Raw genomic sequence first — 17,672 nt, 5'->3', positions numbered from 1 at the left:
TTTGCACATGAGAAAAATAATTTCTGCAGAATGCCAGCAACAATCAGGAGGGGTTCAAGAGCATTTTTCTCTGGACAAGCACACGCCTAACAATTCTCTTTAAAACCTTTGATAGGTCATAGATCCTATATCAAAAATTTTGATCAGTGACGGTTTCAGTGTTGAGACTCCTGCCGATCGCTAGAATGAGGAGAGAGAAGTGCTTGCATCACCAGTTTAGAGGATCTGCTATTGATTTTTTATAGTTTAATTAAATACCTTTCTTTGCTGACGCTGCCACCCTTGCCTGTATGTTTAATACTGAGCATCGGTACAGGGAGGAGGCGACGTCTGGGTTCTCAATGGGCGCCTCCTTTTCCCTGGCTATGCTGCGATCCAATCACAGCGGAGAGCGTCACAGCCAGGGAGAAGGTGAGCTGTTTTTTCTCCCTGGTTGTGACTCTCTCCGCTGCGATTGGATCGCGGCACAGCAAGGCGTACAAGCGATATTTAAAAAAAAAAAGGCAGGGTGGCCGCGTCGGCGGGGGTTTCTTGGCAAAGAAAGGTATTTAATTTGAACTAAAAAAATAAATCTATAAAAGGTTCTCTTTAATAGAAGTCTATTGGCATGTTTTGATTTCATCGTCTACAGTGAGGAGAGAGTGCCATATGCGAATTCTGCTCTCGTCTCTTCTAGGGATTGGTGGGAGTCTCGGCATTCAGACCCCCAACAATCAGAACTTTTGATGTCTGACCTATCAAAAGTTTTTTGTAAATTCTGTCAACTTTACGATTTTCTAAAGGTTATCATCGTCACTGCCACTTGTAAAGGGAGGAATGCAGATAAAGTAATTGATAATATGAAGGAATTGACTATTGCTTCAAAATGTAATTTATTATGTAGGCTTGGTGGCATAATTGGACACCACAGTAATTTCTCCCCTTCCTGCAGTCTTAGAAAGTGTGGATATCAAGAATCTGACGGCTGCTCTGAATGGGACAGAGGCACAACCACAGAAATATTTGTCTGCATCAGTCTGTGATGGGGAACGTCCTGGTTTAGAGGGGAAAGTGAGAGTGGCAGTTCTCATTTCTGGGACAGGTAAGAACTTACAAATGGTGTTCTATAAGAGCTCTAGAAAAGATCATTATACTCCAGAGCTGTGCCCACAATTCAACTGGCGGAGTAACTGTACATACATTACTTATCGTGTACTGATCCCTAGTTACATTTTTATACTTCAGAGCTGCACTCACTATTCTGCTGGTGGATTCACTGTGTACATACATTACTTATCCTGTACTGATCATGAGTTACATCCTGTATGAGTCAGGATCTTTTAGAATACGTCTGCAGAGCACATCCTTTATCAGTGTGGTTTCCATGTGTGACATCTGTCAGTGTTCCACAGTCCATTGTTTTGAGCCGTGAAGCATTATAACACCTAATCTACTCTCCATCCTTCCTTAGGTACAAATCTGGATGCGTTAATAAGAAGCACCAGGTCTCCTGGCAGTGCTGCTAACATTGCTCTGGTAATCTCTAACAAAGCCAATGTAGGAGGCCTGCAGAAGGCTGAAGCTGCCGGGATTCCAACAAAGGCGAGTCCTTTCTCATTTCTTGTGTGTGGTGTCTTTTACACATGTTTAGATCCTTAACGCCCCATGCACACAACACATCCGTTTTGCGGTCTGAAAATCGGGGATCCACTAAATGCACACTTATGCGGTCCATGTTCCATCCACATTTTTGGCGCACCTATCAACTTTAGTGGGTCTGCGGTCCTCGTGTTTTTTTTTTTTTTTTTTTGGGGTAACAGACATAGGATGGGGAATGCACGCTGATCATCCGTGTGCTTCCCACTTCCGTAGGTTCTGCAAAAATAGACTGCCTGAAAAATGCGGACCAAGCAATGGGCAAATTTAAATACAGACTGCATACGGACCACATCCGTATTTTGTGGACCACAAAACGGATAGGGTAATGTGTATGAGACCTCAAAGGTGTTTTCCCATCTCATACAATGAGGGCATATCGCTAGGATAGGCCCCAATTGTCTGATAGGTGTGGATCCCACCTCTGGGACCCGCAGCTACACTGAGAACAGCCCTAAAAGTTATGGAGGGCGCATGCACAGCCGCCCTCCATTCATTTCTATGGGGCCGCCGAAAGTAGCTAAGCGCTGGCTCGACTATTTCCGTCGGTCCTATAGAAATTAACGGGAGCGGTCGCCGCGCAAGTGCGGTGCGCTCCCATTCACTACTATGGGGACAGTGCTTGGTGATGGCCGGACCCGGGGTCCTCCTGCCACCACCTTCCCCGCTCTGTTCTCTGTGTAGGTTCGGGTCCCAGAGGACAATGGGGGCATATCCTAGCCATAAGCCCCCATTGTCTCAGATGGGAATACACCTTTAACTGCATGTCATGAATTGTCCACACACCCTTGGCATACATTTACATCATGCCGTCCAAGCTGTGCTTGCACAGTCCCCAGCAGAAAGGTGTTTTGACAGCCAGACTCCTGCTGCACTCCTATAACGCCTTGAATGCCAAGATACATAACATTCACAGCGTCTGATGAGAATAGACAGAGGGAGTGAGTTCCTTTTTGTGCGTCCAGCTGTCAGTCTGTGCAGCCCCATTATGGAGACCACCTAAGCAGGGCCTAATAGGTGCCTGTCAGTCTCTTTCTGGCAATAATGCATTTCGGTACTTTATGGTCTCCACTGGGATGTATTACCATCACATGGAGAAGAAAATATAGTCATGCGCATGCGTCCTGATCATGCACGTTAGCTATAAAGCTCCATGTATGGCCTCATGGTACAACCAGGGAGGGTCATATGCCAACCTTCCCATTGCAGGTGATTGACCACAGACAGTACAGCAGCCGGCAGGAGTTTGATAATGCTGTGGACAATGTCCTTGAGGAGTTCTCCATCGAGCTTGTATGCCTGGCCGGCTTCATGAGAATTTTATCTGGCCCCTTTGTCAGGAAGTGGAATGGTAAGTGCACATTTGTATCTGCAGCCTACTGCAGAACGATAAGAGTATGAAATCTACTCCTGCTACACCTGTAAAGATGCCTTGTTGCTCATAGCGGCTAATCCGAGACCTTCTTCTTTAATTTTTCCAGTTGTGCAAGGACTTAAAGGGGTACTCCCATCTCAGGCATGGATGGCATATTGCTAAGATATGCCATCATTGTTAGATGGGTGTGGGTCCCACCTCTTGGTCATGCTCCTATTTTCAGAATGGAGCCTCCAAAGTAATGGAGACCATGCCACATATGTGCAGCCATTCACCACTATGGGTGTTCTGAAAATAGCGTTTTCGCACTGATATTTTTTTAACTCCCATAGCAGCGAATGGAGAAGGTGCCGCGCCTACGTCACAATAGACCATGGATTTTAAAGGAGTTTTCTCACTTCAGCAAATGTCATTTATTATGTAGATAAAGTTAATACAAGGCACTTACTAATATACTGTGATTGTCCATATTGCTTGGAAACAAGCAGCATATAATGTGATGGAAAATTGAATCCAGCCAGCAAAGGAAGCAATATGGACAATCACAATACATTAGTAAGTGCCTTGTAGTAATATATAAAAATTGAATCTTCATTGTCCTGATTTTTTATTTTTGTATTTTTTTAGTATTTTTTTTTTTCTTGTACTGCAAAGGCAGCAGCCATAATGATACAGGGCAATGACATTCTCTTCATTTTCTTGATAGGAAAGATCCTGAATATCCACCCATCTCTACTTCCGTCATTTAAAGGAGCACACGCACATAAGCTGGTGTTGGATGCTGGAGTGAGAGTCTCCGGTTGCACGGTGCATTTTGTGGCCGTAAGTTTATTAAAAAGCTTTAATCAGGTAGTTGTTAGTGGCATAAAAATCTTGACTTTTCTCTGAAGTAAGGGCACAGTTTTCTAAAATTATACTTGCCTGGTCCTCTTGCATGCCACTCCAGCTGCATTCTACTGTGCTGAGGTTCTGGGCCGCAGTTGTCAAGACCTGCCCAGGAACCCGTACAGGAAATAACTTTTCAAGAGGAGGTCTCTTGACATGTATGTTTTATTTATTTTGTTCCTCTGTTATTCCTCCTGGAAATGTGTGAATAAATTAACAAGTGGGTGTTGCCATGGCCCTTATCGGTAGATTATGTCCCGACAGTCTGGAACCACTAATTGGACAGTATCAGACTGTGTACGCCCACATCTTTTCAACAAGGGGAATAGTAACCACACATGCCACCGTTTATTCATACATTTCCAGGAGGAATGACAGAGGAACTGCCCAGTGCAGAGTTTTAATAACAGATGTTTCTGAATTTTTATTTTATGGAGAATACAAATAAAGCAGGCAGGTTCCTTATTTTTTAAGATTTGGCTCTATCGTGGTGCTCAGAGCCGTTTCAGCAATGATGGATTATATTATTCCTGTATTTGTTGTAGGAGGAAGTTGATGCTGGGGCTATCATCTGTCAAGTGCCTGTCCCTGTGAAGTTTGGTGACACTGTGGACACCTTATCTGAAAGGGTCAAGGAAGCTGAACACCGAGCCTTTCCAGAAGCCATGCAGCTTGTAGCCAGTGGAGGAGCAAAGCTGGGAGAAGATGGCAAGATCTGCTGGAGTAACCAGCAAATATAATGTCTGCAGAGTACTTTCCTGATACAGAGCTACCATTCACCTGTCTGTATATTTTAAAGAGGACCTTTCACCTGGATATATATAATCGAATTATTATACTACCTTACAGTGTGTTCCCCAGTGGTGTCTTGGCAATTTAATTTTTTTCTAAAGAACCCCCGTTCGTCCGCTGTGGTTCCCGTATCTTTTGGCGCCTCATATGCTAATGAGGCGACTTGGTTATACTAGGCGTGGACTTGAAGTTCTCCTGGGCGCGGTTATCTTCTTCCTGGCTGCGAGCGCATCCAATCAGAGCGCCCAGCTCCTTTTCCCCGGCTAAGAGCGGAGCGCTCTGATTGGATGCGCTCGCAGCCAGGGAGAAGATAACCGTGCCCAGGAGAACCAAGTCCACGCCTAGTATAACCAAGTCGCCTCATTAGCATACGAGGCGCCAAAAGATACAGGAACCACAGCGGACGAATGGGGGTTCTTTAGAAAAAAAACTAAATTGCCGAGACGTCACTGGGGAACGCACTATAAGGTAGTATAATAATTTGATTTATAGATATCCAGGTGAAAGGTCCTCTTTAAACTAATAAGCTGACTGCTTGCAGTCGCCACTAGAGGAAGCTGACTGCATACATTGAAGTCAATAATAAAACAGCATGCGGATAGCTCCCTCTAGTGATTGCTGCAGGCAGAATGTTAAAGGGAACCTGTCATCAACCTAATGCTGTCCATACTAACGGCAGCATAAAGTAGAGACAGGGGAGTTGATTTCAGAGGTCTGTCATTTAAAAGTAAGTGGTTGCCGAGAACCAACATCATAATCATTGCAGACTGGGCCTGGAAAAGAGTCACAGCCACCTGAGAGAGAGTCATGGTTATTCATGAATTCTTGCTCTCCCTGCCCAACTGCTGATGATTGGCAGTTCTCTACTAGGGAGAAAACTAGGTAGAAGACTGACAATCAGCAGCACATGGGTGAGTGCAGCAGATTATGAATAACCATGACTCTTCTCAGGTAGATTTGACTCTTTTCAAGGCCTGGGCTGCAGTGATTATGATGCTGGTTCTCAGCAACCACTTGCTTCTAGTTCATGAGTGACACATCGCTGAAATCAGCATTTCTGTCACTATTTTCTGCTGCCCTCAGTGAGGTCAGCAGAAAGTTGATAACAGGTTCCCTTTAAGTTTTTTTGCTTTTTGGTGTTTGATAATGTTTTTTCATGGCAATACTCGTACACTCAATACACTGAATGCTAAGTGATGCCGGCAGCCTGCGCTTCAATTTCATTCATTCATGCGCTACACTATACTATTGTTGGGCAGACTGGCGGCTTCTCTGTATGTGCTGTAGTGCCGCCAGCCCGCAAGTCCTTCCACTCAATGCAGTAGGATCCCCTTCTCTGTGCTGATTGGTGGAGGCAGGGGGAACAGGACGCGCTCACCACCAATCAGCTTCGTACATTTCTCGTGCCATATGACCTCCCCTCTGTCCTGGTACCGTAGATTGCTGCCTAAGTCCCATGGTGAGGACAGCTCGGGCAATATATGGTACCCTAATGAAAAATGTGTGCCAAATATGACTATTAACTATGCTCATCCATAGGAATCCACCAATGTAATGCAGTATATGGGTGGATTCCTATGGATGAGGGGGGTTATAATCACATAACAGTGTCATCCACAGACCCCCCCCCCCCATAGTGTCATCCTCAGACTACCATTAGTTCAAAATATATTTTTTCTTATTTTCCTCCTCAAAAACCTAGGTGCGTCTTATATTGTGAAAAATACGGTAAATATTTTTGGACATGGATTACTCTACCTGGTAATGTGCCCCTTGCTATGTTTTCTGTATCTATTTTCCATCTTGTTTTTTTTTTTTTTTTTTTCTGCCGTCTGATTTATTTAATAGGTTTTGATTAATAAAGATTGTTTATATATTTTTCTACACCATATAGTCCCATTGATCCCATTTTTTTGAGAATGTTGTTTTTAATCTGTGTGTATGCAGCGGTTATGGAGCTGTGCAACTGGTAAAAAATTGGATTTTTGTACTGTACAAATCCCTTTCTCGTTCAATTAATTGGGGGACACAGCACCATAGGTATACCCAGCTACCACTAGGAGGCAACACTAGATATGAAAAAGGTTGGCGCCGCCCAGGTGGGCTATACCCTCTCCACAGACACTAGGCTAATCACGGTAAAGTAGAAAATAACAGAAAAGCAGCTCCAGAAAGCAATTTTCGTCCTCTTAAAAACTTCTCCTTTATTTCGCAATTTTCAACAGCAGATAGTCACTTCATATGCAGTGTTTGTTTACGCGTTTCAGACAGTACGTCCTTATTCGTAACATTGTATCACGGTGGAGAGCATGATTTAAATGTTAAACTTACCCCTCCTCCCTAAAGGAGGCGAAGGGAAGACGTGTTTCATTGGTCACTCAATCATGATAACACCTGTTACCCATTTGCATACTAGATTTCATGTGTCCTTCACACTGGGATTTCATCCTACGCCCTATTAACTCTTACCACTCTTGTGTCTCCAAATAACACTAGGAGGGCTTGACATACGCACCGCAGTGCATAGCCAGGAAAAGAAAAGAAAACGCAGTGTGAACGGGCACATGTTACATAAATTAAAATCACAAATAGTAACAACCCACTTATGGTTTTTCTCCACGTTATATTTAACTACATTAAAATATAGGATAACTATTTAAGCACTGGATCTATAGCAAGAGTTAGTTTCATTGGTATATATACATTAACTCTTTCTTCAGGTTCAGGCCCGCAGGAACCCTTGTGTTTAACCTGAAAATCCAGTATGCTTCGCGGAGGAGAAGTTTTTGACGGTAGTCTCCTCCACGTAAGGGTGCACTAACTTTTTCCACCCCATAGGCACAAAAGGATCTGGTTCGGCGGGCATGAACCTGGACAAAGTGTCTGGCCGCATTGAAAATATTTACCATAGCAGGGTTTGCAATATAATTGAAATGTTCAAGTACTCTTGTAGCTCTACATCCACATTTAAGGAGGAGTGTATGCTGATAGACAGTAGATTAAAAAGTAGAAATTATCGAGATTGGATGCTCTGCAGAGGCAAAAATATAGCTATGCAGAGAACAAGATTTAATATGCTGTTTGGGTAATAGTGACAAACATAGGAAGGGCTGCACAAAGGGAATGGAGAAATAGGGAAGTGTAAAGCAGGGTGGGATCCCTACCCTAGTACTAACATATAGCAAACAATTTAACAAAATACGAAATATACTGAATAAGTGTTTGCCAATCTTGTATGACGACCAGATTTTGTATGATGCATTGAAGTCTGGATGTCATGTGGTTCCAAGGAGGGCTCCCACCCTGTCATATTCCCTATCGCCATCTCTTTTCTCTTCAAGAACAGTTGCTAGAAATGAGGGAAGTTAATTGACTAAGGCTTTGGCTTTACCAAATGTGGTGGTAGCCCATGCAAGACATGCAGTTACGTTGTCCCCAAAAATAATTTTGATAATTCTGACCACTCCCTTACTTTTACTATAAAAAGTTATATTAACTGTAATACTAAGGGCGTGGTTTACGTTATTGTATGTACTGAGTGTGATCTCATGTATGTGGGAAGTACCACACGAAAATTAAAAAAATAGAGTACTTGAACATCTCAATTATATTGCAAACCCTGCTATGGTAAATATTTCCAATGCGGCCAGACACTTTGTCCAGGTTCATGCCCGCCGAACCAGATCCTTTTGTGCCTATGGGGTGGAAAAAGATAGTGCACCCTTACGTGGAGGAGACTACCGTCAAAAACTTCTCCTCCACGAAGCATACTGGATTTTCAGGTTAAACACAAGGGTTCCTGCGGGCCTGAAAGAGTTAATGTATATATACCAATGAAACTAACTCTTGCTATAGATCCAGTGCTTAAATAGTTATCCTATATTTTAATGTAGTTAAAGAGGACCTTTCACCATAATAAAACCTCTAAACTAACTATACAGACGTGTAGAGCGGCGCCCAGGGATCCCCCTGCACTTACTGTTAACCCCAGGGGCCGCTCCGTTCTCCGGTTATAGCCTCCGGTATCTTCATAGTTAGGCTCCACCCAGGGGAACCTGCTGGCGTCTCATTCTTCCATGCTGTAGCGCTGGCCAATCGCAGCGCTCAGCTCATAGCCTGAGAGAGAAAAAAAACTCTCAGGCTATGAGCTGAGCGCTGCGATTGGCCAGCGCTACAGCATAGGAGAAAGAGACGGCGTCAGGTTCCCCTGGGTGGAGCCTAACTATGAAGATACTGGAGGCTATAACGGGAGAACGGAGCGGCGCCCGGGGATAACAGTAAGTGCAGGGGGATCCCTGGGCGCCGCTCTACGCGTCTGTATAGTTTAGAGGTTTTATTATGGTGAAAGGTCCTCTTTAACTACTGTAAAATATAACGTGGAGAAAAACCATAAGTGGGTTGTTACTATTTTAATTTATGTAACATGTGCCCGTTCACACTGCGTTTTCTTTTCTTTTCCTGGCTATGCACTGCGGTGCGTATGTCAAGCCCTCCTAGTGTTATTTAGAGACACAAGAGTGGTAAGAGTTAATGGGGCGTAGGATGAAATCCCAGTGTGAAGGACACATGAAATCTAGTATGCAAATAAGTAACAGGTGTTATGATGGAGTGACCAATGAAACATGTCTTCCCTTCGCCTCCTTTAGGGAGGAGGGGTAAGTTTAACATTTAAATCATGCTCTCCACCGTGATACAATATTACGAATAAGGACGTACTGTCTGAAACGCGTAAACAAACACTGCATATGAAGTGACTATCTGCTGTTGAAAATTGCGAAATAAAGGAGAAGTTTTTAAGAGGACGAAAATTGCTTTCTGGAGCCGCTTTTGTTATTTTCTACTTTACCGTACCTGGGGACTCGCCCAAAGGCTCCTGAATATGGGCATAAACGCAAGATAAAAGGTGAGCTGGAAAAAAGTGTGTCTTTGAAACTAGGCTAATCAGTTTGTACTAATAGCAGTAGGAGAGAGAAACAAAAGCAAAGAACCAACATGTCCTGGACCGGGGAAGGAAAGAAGACCAGCAGCCCGGTGATGAAATGATAACAAAGGGTGAGATCTGTGTTCCCCAATGAATTGAACGAGTAAGGGATTTTACTGTAAGTACAAAAATCCAATTTTCTCGTTAATGTCATTGGGGGACACAGCACCATGGGAAGTCCCAAAGCAGTCCCCGACGGTGGGAAGGAAATCTCATGCAAAAAGTTGGATGCATAGGTGCAGGAGAACCATACGACCCAACAGGACCAGGAGAGCCCACAGCATAAAATAGTAGATGAAAAACGAAGGCAGTGAGCCGAGAGGCACCAGGAAGAGTCCAAAGGAAAAAAATTGTGGGAGACTGGCAGGATCCCAAGGACAAGTGCCAGGGGAAAAAAGGCCATATGCAAGAAAGGAACAAAGGGAAATGCCCAGCTCCACCCAAGGTGAAAAAAAAATATAGAAACTAGAGCATAGGGAGCAGGGCTAGATGAGCCAGAGGAAGGATCTGGAAGAACCAGGGCTACCCCGAAGAAGCAGGAAAGCAGCACAACTGGAAGGTGTCTGTTGCCAATGGCCTAGCGCTCTGCATATAGAAGGATGCTCCAGGAGGAGCATCTATAAGAGGACAGACCCAACAAGAAAAATTAGACTATGAGGGAACCTTGCAGGAGAGAAAATGCCTGGGCAAACTACTGGAGCAGTCCTGAACTTCCTCGAGACAAACTAACGGATGACCCTTTGGACAGCCCATCAGCAAAAGGAAGGTGATTCCATAAAGCCTGGAAGCAAAGGAACCTGAAAAGTAAGAGGACCCTGCAAGGAAAAAACTTGTTATTGTCTCAAACCAAAAACATGACCTGTCTGTGGAAAACACCATGTGAAGGCCATGGTAGAGAGGAAACAAGGAAGCACTGGAGGCTGAAAGATTGAGAGAAAGAATAGGAAAGACTCCCCATTGGAAGGGAGCAAGCCTCCTTCCACTGCAAGGCAGGTGGGAAAAGAGAAACGCCTTATGAGAAGGTAGAAACCCCATCCTGCTGGAGAAAGCAGCCAACCTCTGGGGGAGAAGGGGGTCCTTGGTAATGGCCAGAAGGGAACGTAAAGACATGGTTCCCACACAAAGAAGGCGAGAATCGAGCCTCAGAAAAACTGGAACAAAATATCACTGTGAAATGTAAGACCAGAGAAATCCCTGGCCACATGAAGTCTCGGCAAATAAGGAACCAGTCACAGTCCCTGGTAATATAAGTGGAGACACACTCGTCTGAGAGATAGTGGAGTAGAAAAAAGAAGAATCCAAACAGCCAAACGAGGAACAGTTCTCAATCCAGGAAAATCTCCATCCAGAAGTGGTCAATATGAATGTATATTGCAACCCGGAGCAACAAACTCCCAGGACCTGAACCTGGGGAGATGGAAAGAGAGGTTAGAATCCCAGGAGGAAAAAGAAGCAAACTGGGCCCAAAGAAGCAGCTGTCATACAGAGTATGTGCGGTCAGAGATGCCATGAGTAGCTTCCCCAGAGGGAACTGGCCAGCTAGATGGTGTCGGGGGGTAATAATTCAATTAAGAATTATTAATTATGGTCATAAAAATAATTAACCCTAAAAAATAAAATGTATTAAATTTGTCAAATTCTTAAAAGCATGACCTGGTGAATAGCAGACAACCTAATTGATACAATTCACATCTGAGTCCGACTATTTCCTCAGATAAATAAGTTCTTTTTGATGTGAGATGACGTTAATGATAAAATGTAGGTCTGCATTATACAATAATACACAGGTATTATAAAAGTATGCAGATTTATTGGTTACAAGATTATAAACATATATCAGTAAATAAACATAATGATATATACAAATGAATATATATAGCGTTAATACACTGCTCAAAAAAATAAAGGGAACACTTAAACAACACAATGTAACGCCAAGTCAATCACACTTCTGTGAAATCAAACTGTCCACTTAGGAAGCAACACTGAGTGACAATCAATTTCACATGCTGTTGTGCAAATGGGATAGACAACAGGTGGCAATTAGCAAGACACCCCCAATAAAGGAGTGGTTCTGCAGGTGGTGACAACAGACCACTTCTCAGTTCCTATGCTTCCTGGCTGATGTTTTGGGCACTTTTGAATACTGGCGGTGCTTTCACTCTAGTGGTAGCATGAGACGGAGTCTACAACCCACACAAGTGGCTCAGGTAGTGCAGCTTATCCAGGATGGCACATCAATGCGAGCTGTGGCAAGAAGGTTTGCTGTGTCTGTCAGCGTAGTGTCCAGAGCATGGAGGCGCTACCAGGAGACAGGCCAGTACATCAGGAGACGTGGAGGAGGCCAACAACCCAGCAGCAGGACCGCTACCTCCGCCTTTGTGCAAGGAGGAACAGGAGGAGCACTGCCAGCGCCCTGCAAAATGACCTCCAGCAGGCCACAAATGTGCATGTGTTTGCTCAAACGGTCAGAAACAGACTCCATGACCCAACACCGTGCAGGATGTTTGGCATTTGCCAGAGAACACCAAGATTGGCCACTGGCGCCCTGTGCTCTTCACAGATGAAAACAGGTTCACACTGAGCACATGTGACAGACGTGACAGTCTGGAGACGCCGTGGAGAACGTTCTGCTGCCTGCAACATCCTCCAGCATGACCGGTTTGGCATTGGGTCAGTAATGGTGTGGGGTGGCATTTCTTTGGCGGGCCGCACAGCCCTGCATGTGCTCGCCAGAGGTAGCCTGACTGCCATTAGGTACCGAGATGAGATCCTCAGACCCCTTGTGAAACCATATGCTGGTGCGGTTGGCCCTGGGTTCCTCCTAATGCAAGACAATGCTAGACCTCATGTGGCTGGAGTGTGTCAGCAGTTCCTGCAAGACGAAGGCATTGATGCTATGGACTTGCCCGCCCGTTCCCCAGACCTGAATCCAATTGAGCACATCTGGGACATCATGTCTCGCTCTATCCACCAACGTAACGTTGCACCACAGACTGTCCAGGAGTTGGCAGATGCTTTAGTCCAGGTCTGGGAGGAGATCCCTCAGGAGACCGTCCGCCACCTCATCAGGAGCATGCACAGGCGTTGTAGGGAGGTGATACAGGCACGTGGAGGCCACACACACTACTGAGCCTCATTTTGACTTGTTTTAAGGACATTACATCAAAGTTGGATCAGCCTGTCGTGTGTTTTTCCACTTTAATTTTGAGTGTGACTCCAAATCCAGACCTCCATGGGTTGAAAATTTTATTTCCATTTTTTAATTTTTGTGTGATTTTGTTGTCAGCACATTCAACTATGTAAAGAACAAAGTATTTCAGAAGAATATTTAATTAACTCAGATCTAGGATGTTATTTTTGTGTTCCCTTTATTTTTTTGAGCAGTGTATAAAGCATTACAAGCTTAACAATACATGTGAGTGGAAATAACTTGTCACATTATAATCAAGCTATTATTAGGTTAGGATATCAAAGTAGGAACATAAGTTATATACATCCCTTCTGTTCAGAGAAAACCTCATGATATCAAGATGGGCATGTCTAATCCTAGACATCATTATAGGATGCTAAATACATTCCCCCCCAACCAACTACTCATCACATGACTTCAAGATGGGCAAATCCATTCAAGGATATAACTTAGAAGAGACAATTATATCCTTCCGCCCCATCCTGGACTATTTTCACATATATAACTTTGGTAAGACTATTAAGACAAATAACAGGGATCTAGGATTTTGCTAGACCATATCTTAAATGGGAAGGACTTGAAATAAGTCCTTCCTGTGGGAATCCATCGCTTAGCTTGGCGAAGAATTTTCTAATATATATATATACACTGCTCAAAAAAATAAAGGGAACACAAAAATAACACATCCTAGCTCTGAATTAATATTTTTCTGAAATACTTTGTTCTTTACATAGTTGAATGTGCTGACAACAAAATCACACAAAAATTAAAAAATGGAAATCAAATTTTTCAACCCATGGAGGTCTGGATTTGGAGTCACCCTCAAAATTAAAGTGGAAAAACACACGACAGATCCAACTTTGATGTAATGTCCTTAAAACAAGTCAAAATGAGGCTCAGTAGTGTGTGTGGCCTCCACGTGCCTGTATCACCTCCCTACAACGCCTGTGCATGCTCCTGATGAGGTGGCGGACGGTCTCCTGAGGGATCTCCTCCCAGACCTGGACTAAAGCATCTGCCAACTCCTGGACAGTCTGTGGTGCAACGTGACGTTGGTGGATAGAGCGAGACATGATGTCCCAGATGTGCTCAATTGGATTCAGGTCTGGGGAACGGGCGGGCCAGTCCATAGCATCAATGCCTTCGTCTTGCAGGAACTGCTGACACACTCCAGCCACATGAGGTCTAGCATTGTCTTGCATTAGGAGGAACCCAGGGCCAAAAGCACGAGCATATGGTCTCACAAGGGGTCTGAGGATCTCATCTCGGTACCTAATGGCAGTCAGGCTACCTCTGGCGAGCACATGGAGGGCTGTGCGGCCCTCCAAAGAAATGCCACCCCACACCATTACTGACCCAATGCCAAACCGGTCATGCTGGAGGATGTTGCAGGCAGCAGAACGTTCTCCACGGCGTCTCAAGACTCTGTCACGTCTGTCACATGTGCTCAGTGTGAACCTGCTTTCATCTGTGAAGAGCACAGGGCGCCAGTAGCGAATTTGCCAAACATCCTGCGCGGTGTTGGGCTCTAAGCACAACCCCCACCTGTGGACGTCGGGCCCTCATATTACCCTCATGGAGTCTGTTTCTGACCGTTTGAGGCCTGCTGGAGGTCATTTTGCAGGGCGCTGGCAGTGCTCCTCCTGTTCCTCCTTGCACAAAGGCGGAGGTAGCGGTCCTGCTGCTGGGTTGTTGCCCTCCTACGGCCTCCTCCACGTCTCCCGATGTACTGGCCTGTCTCCTGGTAGCGCCTCCATGCTCTGGACACTACGCTGACAGACACAGCAAACCTTCTTGCCACAGCTCGCATTGATGTGCCATCCTGGATAAGCTGCATTACCTGAGCCACTTGTGTGGGTTGTAGACTCCGTCTCATGCTACCACTAGAGTGAAAGCACCGCCAGCATTCAAAAGTGACCAAAACATCAGCCAGGAAGCATAGAAACTGAGAAGTGGTCTGTGATCACCACCTGCAGAACCACTCCTTTATTGGGGGTGTCTTGCTAATTGCTTATAATTTCCACCTGTTGTCTATCCCATTTGCACAACAGCATCGGAAATTGATTGTCACTCAGTGTTGCTTCCTAAGTGGACAGTTTGATTTCACAGAAGTGTGATTGACTTGGAGTTACATTGTGTTGTTTAAGTGTTCCCTTTATTTTTTTGAGCAGTGTATAAGCAATTATTTAATGCTTTGCTAGATTATGAGTCTTGATTCTTCTGCAGGTAGAATGAAGCCTCACAATATCCTAAGACTACATCTCAATATGGAGATGAACAATTAATTTAATTTATTTATTTATTCGCCAATCTAGATGGTATAATTTCACCCACACTATCAAATTAGTCTTAATAAAATGAAATATCATTTTCTGTGTCTCTTACCAAGTCCTAGTAGGAATCTCACTTCTGCTCCTAGGAAAGCTGGGTGGTCCATCATAGTGCATCTCACCATGGCTTTCATCTTGATAAACCCCTCTAGAGAGCTCAACTTCTCTTCTTCTCTCTTTCTCCTCTCTTTTTCTCCTCTTTTTTTTCTTACCTCCTGTGTATGGCTTATGATCACAAACTTATCAGTTAGACACACCTTCCTAGTTTGGAACTTTCCAATCATTGTCAGATGGGCGTGACCATTGATAAAAAATGTGACATCATAACCCTACCCAGAATGCACTTTTGCTACTGTTGTAATGTCACCTACTGAGCTATTTGCATCATAGTATAAAGGGTTAACTTATGTAAGTCTGAATATACATTTGACCTTAAAAGCTTTAATTCAAAGCCATAGGGATTAATTCTGACACTTGTAGCAATTAGAGACAGACCTCTAGGCGTCTCTCTGAATGTTTCTCACACTGTTGATTTATGGATCATAAATAACTTGAATGGCTTTGTTTTCTCACAGAGATATCAGTACCTCCTGTCATGCCAAAGATGTGAATAATGGTTACAAAATACACATCTTTACAGACACTCTTTTAGAGACAGATATTCTCCTAATGAGAAATATATACAATATACTGGATACATGTTGTCTTCGTAACACATAACAATATAATATAAACAAATATATATATATATATATGTCCTAATGATTGTCTTATGCTAAGGACTAACTAAGGCTCATTAAATGAATACATGAATATTATATATTTTGCTTCATTAATAAATGCATAATTGTATATGTAATTATCACCAGCTGCATAGAGCTTATCTTTTTCTCCCTCATCTTAGTGCCCCCTGGAGCACCTCAAATCGCCTGGACGCACTTCCTAAAGATAAGTACAGCACGTTTTATCTCTTTTTGAGGTTGATAAGTGCATTCTTCCGCCGCATGCTTTGCTTGATTGACAAATACAGCACCGTTGACTAATATTCAAGTACTTATTTCATAGCAAGTCCTGCTTTTACATCATTTTTGCTAATTGCATTATTATTGCTTTTCCTGCTGTGCGTCAGGCGTTTTGAAGGTATTTGCCTGGTGCTCCAGTATCTTGGTCTATATCCCTCCTGTGGATTGTGTATGTATAGACTTAGCAGTGTGTCAGCACTGCACTGGGTTTTTCTCTAGTTGTCTCCTGACAAACCAAATCTAATGGGGAAACGCGTCGAGACGAGAACCTTTAATTTATTTTAAACAATCAATTCAGTATTCATATCTTACTATATTATATGACCTGGGCATCCATAAGGGTCTACTGTGTGTTATAGGGTTAATATTAGGACAGATAGGGCAGGCACGGGGACAGAGTGCTCCCACCATCTGGGTGCATCTCTGGGCTGAGCATTAGTAAGGGATATCCTAGGGTTTACTAGGGACCCTTCTTGCCTGCCCTCTCTTTGCTATACCATCTCCCCTCCTGTCCTGATTTAGCCTAATTGTGCTTGTTCGTTTGTTTGTCTGTCTTGTTCTATTTGTCCCCACGTGAGGGATTTATGGTAATTTTTAATGTTTTTCCATTAAAAGTTATATTTTAGGTGGTTGACCTCTGTGACATTTATCTTTATCTCCCGTCATAAATTTATAAGTATACAAGGAGGCATCTTCTCGGACTGGTACATTCATGAGAAGAATAACATTAAAGAGCAGAAACCTTTGTATGACCTTACTTTGGCCTACTCAAGACATACAAAATTGTAAATATAGTCGAGCATGGCTCTTAAAGGAAATGAACATCCATCTTGACTAGAATGAATTGGATATCAATGCATTTACCTATGAAAAGGCACAACAATGGTCTAAGAATCATTAGGGCAGAGACTCCAAGCAGGATTACCCAGTCGTAGGGTCCACAGAACTGGACCACATGAGGAAAATAGCTAGACTATCAAAGGAAAAATGAATTGAAGCAACCATAGGGGAAAAAAAGAAAAATCAGCCATGGTTAACCAACCATCCTAAGTGTAGTGACTAGCATACTGTATAACACTGCCCGTAAGGGGCAAGTACAGCACCCTGGATTTTGTAAAAGAATTGCCAGACATCCATGTCAGAAAAGGATGCGGAATTCACCAGGGGTAGCCGGGAGAGACTACACTAACATGTAGAAACCAGCTACCAGCAGAGCACAATGGAACCCCCAAGGAAAGGGGAAGAAACTGACAGGTGCAGACAACAGCAAGGCCCAAGCGGCCGGCACTTCTGTCATGTAGCACAACTAATCAGAGAACATAAGGGAGTACCAAGAACGCCTGGACCATGGAAGAACTACGGCATCATGTCCGATACCAGAGCGAGCAGCGGAAAATTCCACCCACCAAGTAGGTGTGTGGCGCTCACTAGTCCTGTCACAGCCATATCAGAGAGGACG

At 43.8% G+C, this 17,672-nt stretch overlaps 1 protein-coding gene across 4 annotated transcripts in view; it reads left to right on the top strand.

Moving 5' to 3' along the window:
* Positions 1 to 4,798, top strand: part of LOC120997670 (trifunctional purine biosynthetic protein adenosine-3-like) — a 33,739-nt gene extending 28,941 nt beyond the window's left edge. For 3 of the 4 annotated variants that reach the window (XM_040427877.1, XM_040427894.1, XM_040427886.1), the window contains exons 18-23: positions 409 to 411; positions 932 to 1,081; positions 1,451 to 1,581; positions 2,845 to 2,986; positions 3,717 to 3,832; positions 4,441 to 4,798. In XM_040427877.1, the coding sequence (XP_040283811.1) occupies positions 409 to 411; positions 932 to 1,081; positions 1,451 to 1,581; positions 2,845 to 2,986; positions 3,717 to 3,832; positions 4,441 to 4,635 (737 nt within the window). In that variant the 3' untranslated portion in view covers positions 4,636 to 4,798. The remainder of the gene's footprint in view (positions 1 to 408; positions 412 to 931; positions 1,082 to 1,450; positions 1,582 to 2,844; positions 2,987 to 3,716; positions 3,833 to 4,440) is intronic. The other variant, XM_040427903.1, reaches the window with a different exon arrangement.
* Positions 4,799 to 17,672: the final 12,874 nt, after the last annotated feature.

Source organism: Bufo bufo, chromosome 1 (genome assembly GCF_905171765.1).
Source record: "Bufo bufo chromosome 1, aBufBuf1.1, whole genome shotgun sequence".
NCBI classification, from domain to species: Eukaryota; Metazoa; Chordata; class Amphibia; order Anura; family Bufonidae; genus Bufo; species Bufo bufo.
Note: the sequence above shows the minus strand (reverse complement) of the source record. Positions and strands in the feature narration are given on the sequence as shown.